At 41.4% G+C, this 24,886-nt stretch overlaps 1 protein-coding gene and 1 pseudogene across 4 annotated transcripts in view; both read right to left on the bottom strand.

The window, feature by feature from the left end:
• TJP1 (tight junction protein 1) overlaps positions 1–5,277 on the bottom strand; it is a 112,979-nt gene extending 107,702 nt beyond the window's left edge. For all 4 annotated transcript variants that reach the window (XM_052660125.1, XM_052660124.1, XM_052660123.1 and 1 more), the window contains exon 1: positions 5,124–5,277. In XM_052660125.1, coding sequence (XP_052516085.1) covers positions 5,124–5,150 — 27 coding nt within the window. In that variant the 5' untranslated portion in view covers positions 5,151–5,277. The remainder of the gene's footprint in view (positions 1–5,123) is intronic.
• An 18,338-nt stretch (positions 5,278–23,615) lies between these two features.
• Positions 23,616–23,742, bottom strand: LOC128067143 (uncharacterized; annotated as a pseudogene).
• Positions 23,743–24,886: the final 1,144 nt, after the last annotated feature.

Below are 24,886 nucleotides of genomic sequence, written 5' to 3' on the forward strand. Positions count from 1 at the left end.
CAGGTGAGTTAGGGTGTTCTATCATATACCCAAATGCACCTACACACAAATGAAAACCTGTCTTCTGATACATCCCAAAGTTAAGGGCTTTCTGAGATTCAGTATTTAACACATTAAATCTCAAATGGTATTTTATAGTACAAATTTTGGCAACATTGGTTTATCATGTTAAAACACTGCTCTGAGTCACTATTTTCATCCACTTCTAGGATATAAAATGAAATTCCCTTACCCTTGTAGTCACTGCTGCGGCTGCTAAGTCACTTCAGTCATGTCCAACTCTGTGCGACCCCATAGATGGCAGCCCATCAGGCTTCCCATCTTATTACTAAGGATCTGTTTGAGAAGGCATGGAAATCAAGCACCTGGCTAGCCCATCAAGGAGCAACTTGAACCCACTCTTGTCTGCAATAAATAAATTAGGAAGTACTCTAGGTCACCAATAGCAAAAGGCCTGTTTTTATTGCTGACTTGTATTAGAAATACTGTACTGGAACAGGCCAATCTTAGATTCAAAACTTGGTGAACTGTTCTAATGTCTCTTTCTACAAGATTTAAAAGTTAAGCTAAAGAGATTTTTCAAGACTACCTTCCAAAATTCAAAGATGCAAAGCAAGTTCAAATCAAATATTTCAGAAACATCATACTAGAAACTATCTTTTAATCTTAACATTTGATCAAAAACTCTAGTAATAAAAAAAGAACTCTGCTCGTCCCACAGCTAGTCTCCAGCCCCAGGAGGCTCGGTAAGTGCTGGATGTTGAGTGGGTGACCGCACAGGGCCTGCAGTGAGTGGTGGCTAGGCATCCAGGGACCAGTGGCACCACACTTAAGATTTACAGTCAGACTCCTGGTCTTTCATTAGATTGAATTATTATCATGTCAGAGCTCCATCAATAAATAGGATATACATTTCCAAATTTTTCACCAAAATTATTATTTTTAATGACATTTTCCTTAGCAGCATAGTGCTGTCTTGTTTATACTCAGTTCTATTCTTAGAATGACACTGTGTTTACATTTGGTCTCTAACAGAAAAAAGATTAAAGAGCAAGTAAAAGTCAGAGCCAGCACATTGTTAACAGGATTGAAAAAAAGAAAAGAAGTGAAACTACTGTAATCTTTTTCCTTCAAACCAAACAGGAAACGGGACTCCATCTACTAGCCCACAGCTTTTGACAACTGCAGATGGGTCTTAACCGCATGACTTGTAGGTGTGGATGGCTGACTTCTGTCACTTACTGACAGTCACCAAAACACAGCATCGGTCTTTCTTAAATACAAAATAAAAGTTTTCAAGTCCCTAAAATGAAATCATCACCATTCTCAAAAAGGAAACAAAAGAAAAAAGGGTCTTTCCTAATAGCACAGAGCAATTTCTGCTACTGAACAATCTTGGGGTGGGGCCAGCACTATGCAATCTGAAAAGCACCTATCTAATGGAACTGTCCTAAAATGAACTGGAGAGCTGTAAATGTGGTCAGGGATTATCATCCAAGGATATAAAGGACAATTCTAACCATAAGCATCTACAATGTTAAACACACTAACATAGAAAATTAAACATCTTTCCCTTAAATACTATAAAAACATTTCTAGTTAAAAACAGGACATATGTATACCTATGGCTGATTCATGTTGATGTTTGATTAAAAAAAAAAAAACAACAAGAAAATCTTATAAAGCAATTATCTTTCAAATAAAGAAAAATTTTAAAAAGTATTATACAAACTTGACAGGTACAGAAAAATATTACCACAGTGAAGCTCAATAAACACTGACAGACACAATCAAGTGAATTTTCATAAAGCTACCTGCTTCCCTGAAGCAAATACACACCAATCACAAAGTACCAAAACTAAAACTATGTCGTAACAGCCACTCAAGACATTTCCTATCTACAGGGAGTAATTTTGTAATTATTTTTGTTCATTTAGCTATATTCTGCAGTTTTTAACTTTCAAGTGATCAGCTATTAAGGATACAATAAATCAATTCCTACTAAGTGGCGTAAATAATTTCCATACTAAAGTACACTAAAATTTTAGAAATAATCAGTGGGAAAAAAATTCTGAGACAAAATGGAAACTTTTACGCAGCAAAATCTGTAACAGAACAATGCTACATTTTATTGCTTCCTCTGGCATGAACAGCTTGAGTCCACAAGCCGCTAAACTCCTTCAGACTCTTCATGATTCAACCAATGGAAATGTCTCTAACTGTTTCTGTCATTTTCTCACATAATTAAACAATTCCTTGGTGAGACTGAACTACCCTCAAATTCCTGGTTTCAACTTTTGAATCATTTGCATCAGGTACACTGTTGATTCTGTTTGCAAATTAAGATATATACCACAGATTAAAACTTTTCCTTTATTACTGAAGTTAATATACACAGAGAAGCCTTTTCCACTGAGGACTTTTTTTAAGCCTCCTACACTTTCTTCTAGTGTTTTATGATTTACCTTCTCTGCATATTTTTCAAACGGATTTTTTTTTTTTGGAGGGGGATGGCCTAAGGGCAGAAACAACATATGTATTTTCAAAGGATAGTCAACAGTCCCAGCACCCTATACTAATGCATCCTTTCTCCAGAAATCTACAACGTTATTTCTATCACAGTCTCAATTTCCTTTCCTGTAGGCTAGGTGAACTTGGGGAAGTTACCTATCTGTTTCAATTTCCGGATCCATAAACCAGGGATAACAGCAGTGCTCATTTCATAGGGATACTATGAGAATTAAATCAGTTAATTCATATTAAGCACTTAGAACAATAGCTAACGCACATTAAATGCTGATGACCATAATCACTAAAAAAACTTGTAAACACACAGATGTTTCTGGACTTTGCAATTTCAATGTCTACTCCTGAATTAAAAGACTGCTTCAAATTACTCTGAATTTATTAGATTTTCTAATAAGGTTTCTTTTTCTGAACTTTCACAGTTATTATCCATTTATTTTATCAGATAAACTTTCTCATCAACACATTAAGTTTTCTAGAATACCACACTGGAATTTTATTTGGAATTGTATTAACATTTATATAACAACTCTAGGAAATGTGACGTTTTCTATGATATCCTCCCCATTCAGAGACTATATTTTCTCATCTCACTTACTTAAGTTTTATGTCCTTTAAAGTTAAGTTACCAACAATTGCTTTATTTTTCCTAGGTACAACCTTTTTGGAGAAAGAATTAGTGGTATATATCAGAATTTTAAATGCACATACATACCCTTTGATCCAGAAATTGCATTTTTAACAACGAGACACACAGTAATACTACACACATGCAGAAAAATATAAGGCTATTTATTACAAAATCCTGGAAACAAGTTAAATGTGTATCAGTAACCACCTGCAGCCTATTCATGGAATGGAAAAATATTCAATAACTACAAAGAATATAGAATCAAAGATACTGACTTAGAGTTCTACAAATTATTATGCTAAAAGCAAGAAAAGCAAGCTGCAAATTCATATTTTTTTTTTAAACAGAAGTGGGGGAAACAAAAATATCACATGTAAACTACTGAGTACATACACAGCCTGGTTCTTATTAAGCATTTTAATCATCTTAGAAAATTAAATGTGACTTGGTTGGTTGAGTATTATTTCATTTCCCCCAACTTTTACGGCCTTTCTCTATATAAGATTTAACGGTGGTCCCAAAACACAGCATTTTAGAAAAATAAGCTTTCAACTGACATTCTACTCAAATATTTAAAAATGCAAACGTCACCAAAATGTAATGTTTAACTAGTGATACTTGTTAATATGCCATAAAATCTCAACACCATAATTCATGAGGAAAAGTATGACTCTTTCTAAAGCATCATTTTCCTATGGCAATCCACTGAAAACTTATTTCTCTCGGTAAGAGAAATATCCTTTTTGGATATAAAGTGCCAGAGAGCACACTACAGGAACACAGTGACATTCTCTATAATATGGAAACAAAGCCTCTCCTCCCCGTAAAGAAGTCCCAGGAAAGTAAACAGTGTAAGACTATTTTAAAAATCATGCGAAAATTTGCCTTTTATTCTAAATCTTTAGATCAAGTTTTACCTTTAGATTGGTCTTTATCTATGTAGAGCAATAAAGGTACACATAAAAGTTTCCTTAAAGAGAGAACACTAAATTCCTTACAAGAATTTACTCACTGATAAACGTAACCGTTAACTTTCAGCCAAAAAACAAAGTCTTGAGTTCAGAAATTTAGGGCCTAATTATGCCTGGTCCAAGATGCTATGAATAAACATCTCAAACAGTAAAGAAAAAAAAAACACGCAAAAACATGAAACCAGCACCCGCTTAGCACCCGATACTACTAAAAGTAATAAATTGATTTTTAAGAGAGATTTTTACTCTTCATATTTCTGTATCCCCGCAACCGTTTACGGTGGAAATGATTAAGTTGTACAAAAGAAGAGGAGACGATTAACTGATTTTTAGGAACTTCAGCTTTTTCATGTAACATACAAACTGGCTTGAAAGCACTGAGAAAATGGCACAGTACTTCAAAGCATATGAAAAAACTGATAGGAAAACGTTAGTTTTTTAACGAACCCACAGGTCTTTGTCAATTTTTATTTTAAAAAGTTCACTATCCATTTTTAAGGGCATTGTGCGGTATTTTTGAAAGTGTAACTCGAACTGAACTCTTAAAAAGTGTTAGAAAGTTAGTTTTTCCAATGTCACCTTAAATAAAACAGCGAAAAGATCCTACCTACTCCACAGGGGCTGAGTGCAGTCCCAAAGCCGTGTCGCGGGCGCGCGCATACCAGCGACAGTGACATCAGACCGAAACCACACGGTTTCGCCAGGGACCAGCCACTCCTGCAAAGACTGCAGCCGCCGGGGTAGCCCCGGCCCGCCCGCCGCGCCCCGCGCCCGGCTTCCCGGCGGGACCTGTTGCGCGTCCCCGCCCGCCCTTCTCCCTCCTGCCGTGGGCCGGGGCCGGAGCTGGAGCCGGGACCGGGCAGCGACGCCGCAGCAGTGCACCTGCCCGGGCCCCGGCCGGCCCCGGCCCCGCCGCCCGCCCCCGCCACGGCCAGCCCGGCAGCCCGCGGGCACAGGGAGAAGGGCCCCCAGCGGACGCTCCCCACGGTGCTCACCTTGGCGGCCGCGGCCCTGGCGGACATCTTGTCTCTCCCGCGCCGCGCAACGATTCTCGGACCCGAGACTCCGCGCCGCCAGCCGCCGGCTCCTCACGCCGCGGCCCAGATAAACATCTCCCGGGAGCGAGCGGGCGGGGGCTGGGGCGCCGGAGAGGCCCAGCCCACAGGGAGGGGACTGAACTCGGACAAAAGTCCGCGCCGCGCCCGCCCCGCCCGGGGCTCCCCGCGGGGTGCGCCCGGCCGGCGCCTCCTTCCGAGCGCTACGCCCGCAGCCAAGCCGCGGGCACGTCGGCACGCCGCTCGGCCGCCTCGGGGCCTCCGCCGCCCGCAGTCCGCCCGCCGGCTCTTCGGGGGACGCTTTAGCACGTAACTTTCCGGGAACGAGCCGCAGCAACGGGACGTGGCGTCGGCGGGCTGAGCCGGCGCCGGCAACCGCGGACGACCACGCAAACCTGCCGGCCCGGCCCGGCCCGGCCCACTGAGCATGCCCGGCCTACGGGTGGGGGCTGGGGCGGTGCAATCGACGGAGGCGGGGCCGTAGCAGGAGGGGCGGGGCCACGAGGGCGCGGGGCGAGCGGCCGGTCCGCTTCCTGTCCGGATGCGACCCCTGTCGCGGAAGGAAAAGCCCAGTTTCCGAAGTAACTTGGAGACGGAGTTTCCTGTTTGTTCGCTGCACGGCCCGGCGGAAAGCGCCCCCGAGGAGCGAGCACCCCCATACCCAGCCTTTGCGACTTGGAGAGAGATGCCCCAGGCCACGACCCCCGCTGCCCGCCTGCCTGAGCCTCGCTGGGAAGTGCTGCCAGGCTGTCGTAGTGGACGGACCGACTGCCCCGCGAACACTGGTCACGGGGTCATGGGCACCCGAGGGCCCACCCACACGAGGCCTTGACAGAGATCCAGCACCACCTTCAACAGCCCATGTAGACAGGGATCCTAAACGCATATTTTTGGCATCAAAAATGCTGGGATTCTCAGTGGCAAGGGGAAGGGGTCGCGCTGGGCAGAGCCGCCAGGATGTCGGGTCCAGTGTCCAGGGGACCGGCCCGCAGTGCAGACGGCCTCGCTAGACACCAAGGAGTATTTCAGAAACCTCTCCCGCCCTCGTTGTTCTGCACTCTGTAAAACGTGAAGCTCTCAAATGGTAACCTAAAGAACCTAGTACAGTGCAGCAAAAGGTACTTAAGAAATGGAAAAAAGCAGAAACGATAGTTTCCTCTTTAGAATTCAACTGTTGGGAAAATCTAACTTAACCAAGAAATACCTGCCTATCATACACAAAAATGAATTAAAATTTCAAACTAAAATACCATACATTTTGCAACCTGAAGCTACGGAACTAAAGTTAAAGTTGTTCAGCCGTGTCCGACTCTTTGCGACCCCATGAGCTATATAGTACATGGAATTCTCCAGGCCAGAATACTGGAGTGGGTAACCGTTCCCTTCTCCAGGGGATCTTCCCAACCCAGGGATCAAACCCAGGTCTCCCGCTTTTCTGGAACTAAAAGTGTTCTGCAAATCAAATCCTTTCTCTTTTATCTTCCTCACCTTGCCCTCCCCCCACAGAAATTATTACAGTCACTTTTGTTTTAAAGTCATGTTGAATGTGACTTTTGTTTTATTCACTTCAGAACTGTAATGAAAATTTTCTTTTATTTTTTTCAATGTGGCGTTATTTTTTATTTTCAAAGATGACTGTGGAAAAACCTTCCACATTATCTTTATTAATCTACCCATTTAATAAGATGTGCAGTCAGCATGACCTGCCCAGAACCAGATACCATTCCTTTAACAGACCTAAACCTGGAAATGTTGAAAACAAACGCAGAGACCTTTCCTCTTTCCTCATTTGTCACTTTTCACCAGGCCTACTGTACCTGTTAAATGCTAGATTACATAATGATATGTCAAAGATCTAATATATCTGATGACAATTTTAGTTTATTTTAGTTTTATTTTTGCCATGGTTTTAAAAATAATGAAGTTAAGCAAGAAATTTAAGCTTGAGAATACTATGCTTTAAAAATTACATTAATAAAAACAGTTCAATAATTGTATGCTTTAAAATTTTTTTCTAGTGGTATTTATAATATCCAAATTAAGCTGTACAACTTTTTTCATGCATCTCCAATTCTCTAAAGAACGAAGAGAAAGTTTTTGTCATTTGTAAAAATAAAGGTAAAATCTAGTTGTCAATTTAAAACCTATCTCCACTCCTACAGTTTATTTCTTAGAAAATGCTTTGATAAGAAGTGGAAACCATAAAGCCTAATTTCAGATAGTTGCCCCTTTAACAATGAAGTTTATCCACTGAACATCAAAAAAAAAAAAGTTTCACATGATACCACAACTTTAATGTCTATGTATGGATCTTGTTATAGCTCCTCTGGAACAACTACTTGAGAAGAAATACAAGCAAATTTCAGAGTCTCCTTCAGAATTACAATAAGCTTTAACAAAAAATCTCTTTTGACTGCACAGACTATTTCTGGTCATCTAATGCAAACTGAATAGGAAACTAAAAAACCACAACACTTACAAAGACAACTTCCTGTGGGATTTTTGGTGTCTGTGGCTCAGAGTGAAAAAAAAAAAAAAACTGTGTACAAAATCTTTATTAATCTTTTAGAACCATTTATTAAAACGGCTTTGACCAAGTGAACAACTATACCCATACCCACATTTTATATAAGTGTATTTATGTTTCTCTTACCAAAAATATCCTTAGAAAACTGTTATGTGTTATAGTATGAGCGGTGAGTTTACACATGAAATACAAAAGTGAAATAGCACTGCGGAAGAAAAGGAGACAGTCTTGATGATGTCACAAAAGAGGATATATACACAAAATACTAGAATTAGGAGAACTTTTTCAGAGCATCAGAAGAGCAATATAAAATAAATAATTCCACTCTCATTCTTACAGGGTATCTTAAAAACTCTAAAAATTGCTTCAGAGTTTTCCTCCACCAATAAGTGTTGTGTAACACTTAAACAGAGAAATGCTTTGTGAGGCTCATAGCGTTTCTACATTTCACAGACCAGTAAAATTTCACACCCACACACACACAAAACCACTTTGGGGTACAATATAGGATGACCAATTTTTAATCTTACTTTATTTTGCAAAGTGAAGACATTTAAAAATAAACATGAACTGTACACTTAAAGATGGTTAAAACTGTAAGTTTTATATAGATTTTGCCACAGTAAAACAAAAATACCAAAAGAACATTACGTGATGTTATCACCAATATCATTTCATTTTTTAAAAGGACATAGAAACACTAAAAAGAGGACTTTTAAAATTCAATTCAGAATAAACGACAATCCTTCCTAGGAAGAGCTCCTCCTAAGAAAGAGTGGGGCCGTACTTCCTCTGAGCAGGACACGGCAGGGTCTCTCTCTAGGCTCCTGAAGGTCACACAGCCAAGCCTGCTGTACACTCCATAATCCCATGGAGCCCATGACTACAGTCTCCTCTCCACAGTTCAGTTCCCCGCCTTCTACACTCTCCCAGTGATCATGATCACTGAACCACCACTCCCACCCCGGGCCCTCCCAGCCCAAGCATATATTTCACAGAGAAAACAGAAACAGAGGAATGGAAACTCCCTTATCTTCCTGCCAAATATGACACACCGACCCTAACCTCGGGCTTCCCAGGAGACAGTGTGGTAAAGACCCTGCCGCCCAATGCAGGAGACACAAGAGATGTGGGTTCAATCCCTGGGTAGGGAAGATCCCCCGAGAAGGAAATGGCAACCCACTCCAGTATTCTTGGGCTTCCCTGGTGGCTCAGATGGTAAAGACTTTGCCTACAATGCAGGAGACCTGGGTTCGATTCCTGGGTTGGGAAGATCCCCTGGAGGAGGGTATGACAACCAACTCCTGGTGAGCTACAGTCCATGGGGTCTCAAAAAGTTGGACATGTCAGCATGCGTGTGTGTGCGTGCACACGCGCACACACACACACTCTAACACCTGCTTTTCTCCTGGCTCCCTCCCGCTGGGTTAGGAATCCCATCTGGGGGGCTGGCCCTATCAGTTCTCCTGCCATCACCTTTGTCCTCCCTCAGCTAAAGGACTCTACCTCTCAGAATTCATGCTTCCCCTAGTGTCTCCCATCTTAAAAAAAAAACCCGCTGACCCACCCAGGCTACCTTCCTAGGTGTGCCAGCACTGCAGCTATACAACCCAGCGCTGGGAGGGCCCTGCACCTGGGTTTAATGCTCTGACTCTGAACAATTTTCATTTTGGATTTGTGTTTATTAACTGAAGGCTGGACAACGCAAGGCACACTGGAGACCCGGGGCCTCAGCTCACACTGGCCCTGGCTCCTGCGGCCTCTGGGGAGGGCTTCCCAGGCAGTCTGTGCCTCCCTGCCTGACCGGGATAGGCAAGTGCTGGTATCACAGCATCCTGGGTAAGCAAAGCCATCGCTCACTTTGGTAGGAGGGGAGCCTCTTGATCAGCCCCCACTCAGGTACCCGGGCTTCCTAGCCTGGAGATTTAAGGATCCTTGCTGGCTGCTGTCTACTGTGGATGTGGCAGCTTGGCTCCCCTAGACTCTGTGCCCAGCCCGGCTGTTTCAGTCAGGCGTTTGATGAGGAGGAGGTTCTGGTAGGCCCAGCAGACAAATGGGACCCCCAGGGTCCTTGAGGGTCTGTCCTGGTTGTGATTGTCCCCAGGCCCAGGGGTGCTCCCTGTGCCTGTGAGTGAGGAGTGGGGTCCTCTCTCTCCTCAACCGTCCTGACTTGGCCGAGGCTGGTCTCTTCTACTGGCTTGAGAGACAACTCCAGGAACAAGCCCTGACATATCAAGTGTGTAATTCAGCTAAGTCCTCACATGAGTTCTGATCTCTGCATCTAAAACCTGCCCAATACAAAGATACATGATAAATCACATGCACCTTTAATGATACTTTGTCCTGTATTTTGAGCAAAGGATCCCACATTTTCACTCTGCACTGGACCCCACAGGGACACAAGGAGCTCAGTCGACCCCTGCTAGACAGCGTTCTCTCTGTTCACAACAAGCTGCCTGAGACGTTCCCTACCCCGCCCCACTCCTGTGTCTCTGTGATCAATTATGTAAAAGACTTGAGTTATAGACAGATGTTCAAAGTTCAGCTAGCCCACACTGCCCATTCCCACTACCCAGGAATAACAGTATTAAATCTAACTAGAGAGTATATACCAGATTGCTTTCTGTGTATTTATGTATGTATATACATGGAGAAAGAGAAAGAGAGAAACATGTAGATATACAGCAATGCCTGTTTTCTTTAAACAAATGACAGACTACATTTACTATCTTACAGTTTATTTTTTCACTTAATATTTTTGTCTTGGAGATGATGTCAAACAATAAAAATCTACCTCATGACTTTTAAATGGCTGTCTAGCATTTCACAGTATGGATGTACCATAGTGTATCTAGGGTTTCACCAGTGGCTTAGAGGGTAAAGAATCCACTTGCAATGCAGAGACCCAGGTTTGATCCCCGGGCGGGGAAGATCCTCTAGAGAAGGGAATGACAACTCACTCAAGTATTCATGCGTGGGAAATCCCATGGAAGGAGGGGCCTGGTGGGCTACAGTCCATGGGGTCGCAAAGAGTTGGACACGACTGAGCACACACATGCACATACCTAGTTAAAATAAAAATTTTAAACTGATACTGTCAACTTGCCAACCAAGGGTACTAGGTCACCCTATCCTGTCTCCCTCACCCATATGAACACTTGATATTAACCTTATACATTTCGCCTGTGTGGTAAACAAAAATGGTATATTACTTGGCATGCATTTCATTTAATCCTTTTTTTCTGTTGGGTTGCTTCTCTTACCACTTTGTTGAAGTTCTCTAAGGATCCCTTTGTATTTCATGCATGCTAAGTCTTTTTAGTTTACTGTCTGTGTATGTAAGTATAAGTGTGTGTGTGTGTGAAATAAAATTTCCTTTGGAACAATTTTAGCTTTATAGAAGAGCTGGAAAGATGGTACAAAGTATTCCCTTATACCCTTCATCCAAGTTGCCCCAATGTCAACATTTTATATAACTCTGGTATATGTGTTAAAAGCAAATAATAATTTTCTAACACTACTAACAAAAGTGCATCAAGTTCTACCAACTTCAACTCTAATTTCTCTGATATTCTCCTAATTTTGCAAAGCCTCCTTCTTTCCAAATCTTATGAACACAATTTTGGCCATGTTAATTTTGAGGCTCTAGAATTTCTCAAGTTCAAGTCTATGAGCATGACTATGAAGGAGGCAGAGAATGAATTAAGTTGACAGAGGACAATACACAGGGTACACCTGGAGTTTCATGGTTCTTAGTAAGTTTTTTAAAAGTGTCTTTCTCATCTTGCTATTTTTTTTTTAATTGAAGTATAGTTGACTTCAACTACACACCAGGGCTTCCCTTGCTGGCTCAGAAGGTAAAGAATCTGCCTGCAATGAGGGATACCTGGGTTCAATCCCTGGGTTGGGAAGATCCCCTGGAGAAGGGAACAGCTACCCACTCCAGTACTGTGGCCTGGAGAATTTCATGGACTGCACAGCCCATGGGGTTGCAAAGAGCTGGGGACATGACTCAGTGACTTTCACTTTACATAGTTAATTTACAGTATTGTGTTAGTTTCTGCTGTACAGCAAAGATATTCAGGTATATATAAACACACACATATATATTCTATTTCATATTATTTTTCATTATGGTTTAATTCAAGGAACTTTTTTTCTCAGACTCATCTTTGTAAAATAACTTCTGTGAGATTTTTCTCAGCCTCAGACAACAAATGGAAATTAGAAGAAATCTTTCTATTTCACTTTAGTTTGCAGTCTGTTTCCCAAATATACCAAACGCATTGAAGAGAGAGATATATTTCTTAAAAGAAGCTAAACAGTGTCATCTGCCAAAGAATGTTTGGATTGTTCTTTTACACTTGACACAGGTAGGTATGATAAAACCTTTATAATACTAGTCTTTTAAAACAAATAATAACCAAAAAATATAGAAAAGCTAGTGGAACTTCATTGAAAAAGATGTAAGTTTTTTTCTATTTAACATAATTTCTAAAAGGAAATGTATTTGCAAAAGAAACACTGGAAGGAAAACTAAGAACAAATGAAAGGACCTGCCTTCAGAGGAAGGAGGTAACACTAGTAACACGAGACTTTTCTAGGCAGACTCTATACTGTGGTTTGACTTTGGAAACAAAAATGTTTTATATATTTTTAAAAAATGAAATCAAGAAGAAAAAAGGCATCTGTAAAACTGAAAACCAACTGGGGTGAGAATATATAGATTAATTTGGTGCCTTAACCATACAAAGAAAAGAATGGTTTTCAGTGACTTGTCCAAAGTACTTTGATGGAATTCTCAGTGGAATATTTTCTAAGGAAAAGGGCACTACAGAGAAAACTTAAATTTCATCCAGTCAGAAAAGACCCTGATGCTGGGAAAGATTGAGGGCAGGAGGAGAAGGGGGCAAAAGAGGACGAGATGGTTGGATGGCATCACCAACTCAATGGACATGAGTTTGAGCAAGCTCTGGGAGATAGTGAAGGACAGGAAAACGTGGTGTGCTGCAGTTCATGGGGTTGCAAAGAGTCATACAGGACTTAGCAAATGAACAACAAGTCTGTTACTAATAATATCAGCACTATTATTTCAAAACTTTTATTTATGTGTGTGTGCCTGTGCATTAACTAATCTAAAACTGTTACAAACTCACTAGTGTGCCAATACATATAATGAGTTGTTTTATCTGTGTATTACCTAATATATTAGTATACTTAATATATGTGTTATTATTTACAATAATTTATAATATTAGCATTATCACATTATGTATATAATAGTTCAAAGTTAAATGTAAGTACATAACAATCTTGAAGTAATAATGCTGATACAATATATTATTAGCATTAGTATATGCTAATAATAGTAACATTACATGTTTTCACACATTAGTTAATATATCAATACATAGTGTATGTTAACATACACTAACCAAAACTTTTCATTGAAAAGAGAAAAGAGTATAAAATACAAAGAAGTTAAATAAAAATTTTGCAATTCTAACTTAAGTTAAAAAATCAATTATACTTGATTTTTAAAATATACTTAAGAGAAAAAGAAACATATATGTATTTATATGTACCAGGACTCCCTGCAGATACCAAAATTCATGAAGGTCCCTTATAAAAAATAGCACAGTATTTGCATATAAACCGATGCACATCTTCCCATACACTTTATATCACCTCTCAGTTCAGTTCAGTTCAGTTGCTCACTCGTGTCCGACTCTTTGCGAGCCCATGAACCGCAATACGCCAGGCTTCCCTGTCCATCACCAACTCCTGGAGTTTATCCAAACTCATGTCCATTGAGTCAGTGATGTCATCCAACCATCTCATCCTCTGTTGTCCCCTTCTCCTCCTGCCTTCAATCTTTCCCCAAATCAGGATCTTTTCAAATGAGTCACCTGTTTGCATCAGATGGCCAAAATATTGGAGTTTCAGCTTCAACATCAGTCCTTCCAATGTACACCCAAGACTCATTTCCTTTAGGATGGACTGGTTGGATCCCCTTGCAGTCCAAGGGACTCTCAAGAGTCTTCTCCAACACCACAGTTCAAAAGCATCAATTCTTCAGCACTCAGCTCTTCCCTGGTGGCTCAGACGGTAAAGCGTCTGCCTGCAATGCAGGAGACCGGGGTTCGATTCCTGGGTCGGGAAGATCCCCTGGAGAAGGAAATGGCAATCCACTCCAGCACTCTTGCCTGGAAAATCCCATGGACAGAGGAGCCTGATTGGCTACAGTCCGTGGGGTCACAAAGAGTCGGACACGACTGAGCGACTTCACTTTCACTTCAGCTTTCTTTATAGTCCAACTCTCACATCCATACATGACTACTGGAAAAATCATAGCCCTGACTAGACAGACCTTTGTTGATAAAGTAATGTCTCTGCTTTTTAATATGCTGTCTAGGTTGGTCATAACTTTCCTTCCAAGGAGTATCTTTTAATTTCGTGGCTGCAATCACCATCTGCAGTGATATTGGGGCCCAGAAAAATAAAGTCTGACACTGTTTCCACTGTTTCCCCATCTATTTCCCATGAAGTGATGGGACCGGATGCCATGATCTTCATTTTCTGAATGTTGAACTTTAAGCCAACTTTTTCACTCTCCACTTTCACTTTCATCAAGAGGCCCTTTAGTTCTTCTTCACTTCCTGCCATAAGGGTGGTGCCATCTGCATATCTGAGGTGATTGATATTTTTTCTGACAATCTTGATTCCAGCTTGTGCTTCATCCAGCCCGGCGTTTCTCATGATGTACTCTGCATAGAAGTTAAGTAAGCAGGGTGACAATATACAGCCTTGATGTACTCCTTTTCCTATCTGGAACCAGTCTGTTGGTCCATGTCCAGTTCTAACTGTTGCTTCCTGACCTGCATACAGGTTTCTCAAGAGGCAGGTCAGGTGGTCTGGTATTCCCATCTCTTTCAAAATTTTCCAGTTTATTGTGATCCACACAGTCAAAGGCTTTGGCATGGTCAATAAAGCAGAAATAGATGCTTATAATACCTGATAGAATGTAAATGCTATGTAAATAACTGCTAGTGTGCAGCAAATTCAAGGTTTGATTTTTGGAACTTTCTGGAATTTTTTTCTGAGTATTTTTCATCTGCAGCTGGGTGAATACATGAAGAGCCCACAGATACAGAAGGCTGACTGTATATATGTGTCTTCCAGCTCTTGCCAGAGAAAGGACTAAAAACAATAAAAACTCAACAGCAATGAGCCCAACCACTGCCTACACTCCAGCCAGGAATGGATGATCACAAGAAACATATGAGATGGGCTTCCCTGGTGGCACAGATGGTAGAGACTCTACCTTCAATTCAGTAGATGTGGGTTCAAACCCGGGGTCAAGAAGACCCCTGGAGGATGGTGGCTACCCACTACAGTATTCTTGCCTGGAGAATCCCATGGACAGAGGAGCCTGGCAGGCTATGGTCCATGGGGTCACAGAGTTGGATACGACTGAAAGACTAGCGCTTACTTACACCCCCAGATATCCTGAGATATACTGTGCTGGAAAGCAAGGGCACTCTCAAGGGGTAATGGTGCCAAGGGAAACAGAAGCCAACAAGTAGCTCCCAAGGCCCAAAGACAAAACAATTTGAGCCTCAAAAAAACGCAAATGATTGAAACACACTGAATATCTAAAACCCATGATGAGTTCATAATACAAGCATACCTCATGTTATTGTACTTTGCATTTTTTATAAACTGAAGGCTGTCAAGGATGGCTAGCATTTTTTTAGTAACCAACTACTTTTAAATTAAGGTATATACATTGTTTTTTCAGACACAATGCTATTATTGCACACAGACTACAGTATAGTGTAAACATATCTCTTGTATGCACTGGGAAATAAAATAATTTGTCTGACTCTACTATGATATTCACTTTATTGCAGTGGTGTGGATTAGAACCTTTCATATCTTTAAAGTCTGGCTGTAATATCAAAAACACGGGGAAAAAAGAAAGAGATACCCCAAACCACTATGAATTGAGTAGCTCTGGATATAACTAGTGCACCAACTCCTTGTTCTGTAAGCCATCAATTAAAAGGATCAGCTGTCCGAACATGCTGCAGATAACTAAGTGACTCTAATTGATGAGGAAAGTTCCTTATAAAAGAAACTCCAGCTAACAAAATCTGGAAGAAATGATAGAGTTAGGAAATCATTGCCTTATAATAACTGAAATAACAGATTCATGTAATGATCATCAAAGGGTCAGCCCACCCGTCAATGTTAGCATCAACGAAAGTAAGACAATTCTCCACATGATGAGACTGGAAGCATGGGGGTCCTCTTTAAAAAGGACACCTGCTCCAGGAATGGCACTGAATGAAATTCACCCACTAAGCAACTTTCACAAACAGAAGTACAGGAGCTAGAGATGCATGTCAAATGATCCCAAAAGGAAGCAGCCACACAAATACAGAATGCGGGAGGTTCTTTGTAGGAAAACAGACCAGTCTTCAAAGCAGATCAATCGGCAAAAAGAAAAGAAAGGCAAGTTGGGACTGCTATAGACTTTATGTGGGCAGAATCCTTTTCAAATCTACCTGCTGCAAAAAGAGACAACTGGGAAATTTTAATTATGGACTAAGTGCTGAGAATACCACGACATGACCACGCTGGCGGCTACCTAAGCAAGGTCTCCTTTTTCAGGGGAGGCATATTGAAACATGCAGAGCTGAAACAGCACCATGGGACTTGCTTGAAAATACTTTAGCAAAGAGAAAACTTTTAAAACAGAGGCCAAAAAACAGGCAGCAAAATACTGAAAATTGTTGAATCCAAATGATGGGCATATAAGAGGTTTAATGCGTTATTCTTTCTACTTCAGGGTAGGTTTGAATGGTGGTATGCATTTGAAATCTGTTATGAAAATACACCCATGAGCACAGGTAGATACATTGCAAATAACTGTCATAAATTCCTGCAAAACCCCTTTGGATGTCCCACTGCAATGTGACATGGCAGCTCTTCTTGGCATGAGGGAGAGTCCTCTTCCCCCTTGAATCTGGGCAGCAGCATGACTTGTTTCAAAGGGCGAACACAGCACAAGCAGAGGCCTGAAAAGCACCTGGCTTGCTCTCTCTCGTTGCAGACACCCCTGCGACCCACAGGAAGGAACCCAGGTTAGCCTGCAGGTACGGTCACAGGGGAAAGAAATGAGATGCTTGGGCTGACAGTCTGCCGGCCTCCAGACATATGAGCAAGGAAATTCTAGATCCACAGTCCCAGCCAAGTCACAGGCTGATGGCATCTGCGTGAGCCCAGGTGAGTCTAGCAAAAGGAACTACTCAGCTCATCTGAGCCCAAACAGCCAGCCCACAGAACCATGATTACGTTTAAAGATGCTAAGTATGGGGGTGGCCGGTTGCAAAGCAAGGACAAACTGATATGTAAACTAAACATGTAGGAGTACTACACAAACATATGCAAAACATCATCAGCTTCTTAGTACTGTGGGGCAAAGGCACGCACTCTGTCAGGGTATCTGAAAGGGAGTTTCAGAGCACTGGAAAATGATGCAATGAAACTGCTCTAGAGACAGGGCAGGCTTGAGTAGTCTGCCTCCTTTTGTATGTATAAAAAGAAGAGGCCTGAAGAAGACGCTCCCTCATGCCAAGAAGAGCTAAAAAACCAATCAGTCCCTCTACAGATAAAGGCAAGTATGCCAGATAAACTAAGGGAACATTTTTCTTTTCAGGACTAAAAAGGTCTGGCTGTGACCCTGGTCACCATGATCAGATGTGACACAAAAGCCTTTGGGATGGTTGGTGGATGGCCCTGCCTGTCTCCTCAGACACACCCAAATAGCCAGTGCTATAGAGAGCCTGGCTGACCCTCCCTCCCCCTAGGGCCACGCTGCGACTGCCTGGTACCCAGGAACACATCTGGGCCACCTTCCAACAGGGCATATTTCACCCTGTGAACCCCAAGAACAGATCATGTCTCCTCTTTACGACAGATGTTCACCAGCAGATGATGGATTCATGGGATTAATTAGAGAGTGCTCAGGGCATCATGGATAAACTAGGCAAAGTCACTGAGGTACACAGGGATGCTTCAGCTAAGGTATTTTTTACTAAAAGAAAATATGAAAAGATTTTAAACTATGATCAATTTAGCTGATTTACACAGCTTTAAATTGATCTTCGTAAGGACCGTGTAGCTCATCTTAGTGTCATTAGCGAAATATTGTACTCGTAAAAGAAAATTTCAACATAGTTAAATATTTCTCCAAATATTTCTCCATAATAGCTATTTATTTGGAAATATTTGAAAGTTGATTTGCTCCTTTAATTTTTGATGAATATGACTATTTTCAGTACATTAGAATCACTTTTCACACCCTTGCCACCACATTTACATGCTAATTTATCCAGTCTCTTCATTTATATTTTTAAAGGTGCAGTATGGTTTTTTGTAAGTACATTTTTTGTTTGTTTGTTTATTTATTTTTGGCTGTGTTGGATCTTCGTTGCCATGGGGACTTTTCTCTAGTTGCAGTTATCCAGGGCTATTCTCTAGTTGCAGTGCACAGGTTTCTCATTGCAGTGGGTTCTCTGTTGCTGAACACAGGCTCTAGATGCACGGGCTTCAGTAGTTGTGGCACTTGGGCTCAGCAGTTGTGGTTCCCAGGCCCCAGAGTACATGCTCAACAGTTGTGGCGCACAGGCTTAGTTGCTCCGTGGCAGGTGGGATCTTCCTGGATCAGGGATCAAACCCGTATCTCCTGCATCGGCAGGCAAATTCTTTACCACTGAGCCACTAGGGAAGGTCCCTATAAGTACATTTTTTTAAAGCACAAGAATCTTGAAAGTAAATAACTATATTTTATACTATTTTGAATTAGCAAATTATTATTCAGTAAATGCTGTAAACCATGTGGGAGACCTAGGTTCGATTCCTGGGTCGGGAAGATCTCCTGGAGAAGGAAATGGCAACCCACTCCAGTACTCTTGCCTGGAAAATGCCATGGACAGAGGAGCCTAGTAGGCTACAGTCCACTGGGTTGCAAAGAGTCGAATACGACTGAGCGACTTCACTCACTCACTCAAATGCTTGTAAAAGCTTTTATGGACTATGGATTTGGATCAACATTATGCAACTTTAACAATATTTTGGGGAAGAACAGACTTTAAAAAAAAATTTTTTTTTAAGTGGTGGCTGCTTTGTTACCTGTGAAATTACACTTACAGAGGACATATGGAAATCTGAGGCTGAGGTGAAGGTACACCAGGAACTAAGGGCCCCAGACATATCCCTCACCTGGGAGAGGCTTTGAGCTCCTGGCAGCTCTGCCTTCTCTTCTGGAAAGGGCCACACAAAGGGCTAGGAAAAGCCATTAACTCATTATCTTTCTACTTAAAACTAAAACAAATGTTCTCTTTGGCTAACAAAGTGTGGACACACATGCTGAAAGCATCAAAGAGAACGTGATGGAAATATCTGGAAAAGGTCTTCTGGGACTGTTTCCTTATCTACACAGCAGTGGGGGTGTGAGATGGGGGTTGACTCCAAGGGATTCGTGTGGGTGGGGCAGAGCTGGATTAATTCTAAGACCCTTTCCAGCCGTGACTTTCAGTGATCTGAACAGTCAAAAACTGAAGATCCTTTTCATTCCTGAGGCCATGAGGCCACTGTGGGATGTGGTTATTTGGAGGTCTTACAAGATTGGGAAACATACATATTATAAAACCATATACTTTGTTTCTATGAAAAGCTAACATTAGACCAGTTCAATGTTAAATGTGATTAATATTTCCACAAGAGTACATATTTATATAAAATGAAAAGTTTTATAACAACTGGGCAAATTAAAAACACATAAAAATCCAACTTAATTTAAATCTGTATGTGAGAGTATGTTTTGAAAGGGTGTGGTTTCCTGGCTGGGTTGTTTGGAAACATTCTGACAAAGCCAAATTCACTTCTCTGATATCCTAAGTCAGCAAGGAACAGGAGCCTAAAATAGCACAGAAAAGGATATTCCTATATATATAATCAATTTAAATCAACTAAGAACAGTGATTTTAAAAAGATTTCTAATCTGTATTCTCCTAATTCCCTTTTAGAGACAGTCTACACAATTAGCTGGATTGGAAAATGTAGCAACACTTCACATACTTTTCACTCATTCACTCATTCAGTTCAGTTCAGTTCAGTTGCTCAGTCGTGTCCGACTCTTTGCGACCCCATGAATCGCAGCACGCCAGGCCTCCCTGTCCATCACCAACTCCCGGAGTTCACTCAGACTCACGTTCATCGAGCCAGTGATGCCATCAAGCCATCTCATCCTCTGACATTCCCTTCTCCTCCTGCCCCCAATCCCTCCCAGCATCAGAGTCTTCCAATGAGTCAACTCTTCACATGAGGTGGCCAAAGTACTGGAGTTTCAGCTTCAGCATCATTCCTTCCAAAGAAATCCCAGGGTTGATTTCCTTCAGAATGGACTGGTTGGATCTCCTTGCAGTCCAAGGGACTCTCAAGAGTCTTCTCCAACACCACAGTTCAAAAGCATCAATTCTTCAGCGCTCAGCTTTCTTCACAGTCCAACTCTCACATCCATACATGACTACTGGAAAAACCACAGCCTTGACTAGACGGACCTTAGTCAGCAAAGTAACGTCTCTGCTTTTGAATATGCTATCTAGGTTGGTCATAACTTTTCTTCCAAGGTGTAAGCGTCTTTTAATTTCATGGCTGCAGTCACCACCTGCAGTGATTTTGGAGCCCAAAAACATAAAGTCTGACACTGTTTCCACTGTTTCTCCATCTATTTCCCATGAAGTGATGGGACCAGATGCCATGATCTTCATTTTCTGAGTGTTGAGCTTTAAGCCAACTTTTTCACTAATTAATCCTCAGCAAATATTTCTTCCTTGGTGGCTCAGACACTAAGAATTGCCTGCGATGCAGGAGAGCCAGGCAGGTTCTATCCCTGGGCCAGGAAGATCTCCTAGAGAAGGGAATGGCCACCCACTCCAGTATTCTTGCTTGGGAAATCCTACGGACAGATGAATCTGGTGGACTGTAGTTCATGGGGTCGCATGACTGAGTGACTAACACTTAATTTTTTACAAATATTTATATATCTCTTAGTATGTGCCAGAAATAATGTCTGTTCATTTCTTTTTCCAGTTTTTCTTTTTCATACTCCTGCTTTTGTTAGGTACGAGGCCATATTCAGATAACTCAAGCATACTTGTAAAATTGAAATATAGTTGATTTACAACACTGTGTTAATTTCTGCTAAATAAATAAATAATTTTAAAAGAATACCTTTAAAATATGGTACTAAAACCAGAATGCTCTCTTACTAAGGGAGAAACACACCTCTCAGGGTCACCCCTCACATTGCAGTGTCAGGAGGAACAAAGAGATATCCAAGTACTTTCTTACTCTTCACCATCCCCATCCCCCACAACGGAAGCACAGTTCCAGCTGGACTTAACTTGTGCTTCTCCGACTATTGTTAAGAGAAGCTATTCTTGTAATGACCAACTTTTAGAGAGTCAGTCCAGGACACAGCAATAACAGATAAAAAACCATAATAATATAACATTTAATAAGTAATTATACACATATTATTGCTTTAACCTAAAAAATAGGTACTTATGGAAATTATATTATTCTGCATTATTTCTCTTTCTGTTACATAAATGTTATTATTTAAATAAAACAAACAATAGAATTTGTTGAGTGGCAATCAGTAGTAATTAACAGGAGAAAAATGATACATGAGAAATATGTAATAATATCACTGTTTGCATGATATGTCTTTCCCATTCTTTTACTTTCAACCTCTTTGAATCTAACGGACTTTTTTTAAAATCCAGCCTGACAATCTGTGAATTTTGATTGGAGTGTTTAATCCATGCACATTTAGTTTTATAACTTATCTAGTTGGAAGTATCTCTGCCATCTGGATATTTACTTTCTATACGACTCTGTGTTTTGTTCCTCTGTTCCTCCTCTATTGCCTCTTTTTCAGTAAGCAGATGTTTTGTTATGTATCATTTTCATTTTTTCACGGACCTTTGGACTATTTTTGGTTTTAGTTATCTTCCTGCATGCTAGGTCACTTCAGTCATGTCAACTCTTTGCAATCCCATGGTCTGTAGCCCTCCAGGTTCCTCTGTCCATGAGCTTCTCCAGGTAAGAATACTGGAGTGGGTTGCCATTTTCTTCTCCAGGGGATCTTCCTGACTGACCCAGGAATCAAACCTGGGTCTCCTGCATTGCAGGCAGATTCTTTACCATCTGAGCCACTACTATTTAACTACCATACACACACACACACACACACACACACACACACACATGTCCTGTTCCTTTCTGCTCCATGACATCATAGGATATTACTATCATTACTCTGTTTCCTTTCCCTATAATACCTGCCTGCCTTTGTCAAGCCCACAGGACATCAAGCTTCCCTCTCAACAAAAACGAGCAGGTTTTCAGACTTGTAGTAATTCATTTCCACGTCTCCAAAAATGTCCACCCACTTCATATCTACAGGCTTGTTAATCAGGTTGTCTGCATCTATAAATTCATCAAATGAGCTACATCTAAAAGATCCACTGTTTTATTAAAAAAAACTCTTCATTTTGAAACAATTACAGATTCAGGAGAAACTGCAAAGCAATGTACAGGGAAGTTTCATGTTGCCTTCACCCTGACCACACTGAGGTCAACACCAAACATATCCCCAGGACAACGCTGCTACCAAAAATGCACATTGGACAACCAGAGACTGTCTGGATTTCATGAGCTGTCTGTGCATGGGTGCCTGCTCTATGCTGCTTGTTTTAACCACAACCACCGCCCCCCCAAGACATTCACTCACACTCGGCCTTTCCCTCAGGGCTGCTTCCTATCAGCCCTTCATAACCACACCCATCCTGTCCCCCATTCCCTGACCCGGCAACTAGCGATCTGATCTTCATCTCTGTAATTACATTACTTCACAAATATTACATACATGTAATCACAAGGTATGTAAGCTTTCAGAACTGGCTTTTTTCACTTGGCACAGTTTCCCTGAGATTTCCACAAGCTGCAGCACATCCCAGACGCTCGTTCCTTCTTGGTGCTGAGTGGTGTCCATGGTATGGATGGAGCACAGTCTGCTCAACCATCACTCACTGAAGGATACCGTCATGGGCAAACCCACTATGAGTGTCTGTGTACTGATCTCAGCATGGAAATAACTCCTCACTTCTCTGGGATAAACGCCCAAGAATTCAAAAGCTGAGTCCCTACAGTGAGTCCACGTTTAGTTCTGAAAGGAACTGCCCACCTATTTTCCAGGGAAGCTGCACCACTTTACATCCTCACAGCAGTGACTTGAGGGATCCAGATACTCTGCGTCTTCAGTATTGTCCATAGGTTACCCTTTAGCCACTCCGATGACTAAGTGTGTAATGGTATCTTAGATGGTTTTAGTTTGCATTTCCCTAATGGCTAATGATATTGAACAGCTTGTCAGGTGTGGGGTGTTTTTGGTTTTTTTTTTTTTTTTGGCCACACCACAAGATCTTCATTCCTGACCAGGAACTGAACCCGGGCTCTTGGCCCTGAAAGTGCAAAGTCCTAACCACCGAACTGCCAGGAAATACCCCCGCTTTCCCAACAAATTTTTCTTTACTGTTATTTTGAGAGTTCTTTAAACAGGCTGGATATAAGCACTTTGTTGGATTCCTGGTTTGCAAACATTTTTTTCCAGTAAATAGCTTATCTGAATCCTTTCAACAGACTCTTTCCCAGAGCAAAGGCTGGTGTGATAAATTAGAACTTATCAATTTTTCCCTCTTATGAATCACACTTTGAGTATCAAGTCTAAGAGTTCCCAGCCCTGTTCTAAATCCTGAAGATCTTCTCTTACATTGTTTTCTAGAAGTTCTATAGTTTTACATTTTACATTTAAGTTTGTCTATCTTTTTTTTTTCAATTAGCAATGATCACACCTTGTAAACCTCACTGGTTATGATACTGCCACTGTGCAAAGCTTGACTATCATTCTTCAGTTCAGTTCAGTTCCTCAGTTGTGTCTGACTCTTTATGAACCCATGGACTGCATCACACCAGGCTTCCCTGTCCACCTCCAACTCCCAGAGCTGGCTCAAACTCATGTCCATCTAGTCGGTGATGCCATCCAACCATCTCATCCTCTATTGCCCCCTTCTCCTCCTGCCTTCAATCTTTCCCAGCATCGGAGTCTTCTCTAATGAGTCAGTTCTTCACATTACTTGGCCAAAGCATTGGAGCATCAGCTTCAGCATCGGTCCTTCCAATGAATATTCAGGACTGACTTCCTTTAGGATTGACTGGTTTGATCTCCTTGGGGTCCAAGGGACTCTCAAGAGTCTTCTCCAACACCTCGGTTCAAAAGCATCAATCTTTAGCACTCAGCTTTTTTTATGGTCCAACTCTCACATCCATACATGACTACTGGAAAAACCATGACTTTGACTTTGTGGGCAAACTAATCTCTCTGCTTTTTAATATGCTGTCTAAGTTTGTCATAGCTTTTCTTCCAAGGAGCAAGCGTCTTTTAATTTCATGGATGCAATCACCATCTACAGTGATTTTGGAGCCCAAGAAAATAAAATCTGTCACTGTTTCCATTGTTTCCCCATCTGTTTGCCATGAAATGGTGGGACCAGATGCCATGATCTTCATTTTTTTGAATGTTGAGTTTTATGACAGCTTTTTCACTCTCCGTTTTCACTTTCATCAGGAGGCTCTTTAGTTCCTCTTTGCTTTCTGCCATAAGTGTGGTGTCATCTGCATATCTGAGGCTATTGATCTTTTTCCCAGAAATTTTGATTCCAGTTTGTGCTTCATCCAGCCTGGCACTTCATATGATGTACTCTGCATATAAGTTAAATGAGCAGGGTGACAACACACAGCCTTGACATACTCTTTCCCAATTTGGAATCAGTCTGTTGTTCCATGTCCAGTCTAACTGTTGCTTCTTGACCTGCATATAGATTTCTCAGGAGACAGGTAAGGTATTCCCATCTGGTATTCCCATCTCTTTAAGAATTTTTCACAGTTTGTTGTGATCCACATAGTCAAAAGCTTTAGTGTAGTCAATGAAGCAGATGTTTTCTTAGAATTCTCTTGTTTTTTCTATGATCCAACCGATGTT

This window comes from Budorcas taxicolor, chromosome 21 (assembly GCF_023091745.1).
Source record: "Budorcas taxicolor isolate Tak-1 chromosome 21, Takin1.1, whole genome shotgun sequence".
In the NCBI taxonomy this organism is placed as follows: Eukaryota; Metazoa; Chordata; class Mammalia; order Artiodactyla; family Bovidae; genus Budorcas; species Budorcas taxicolor.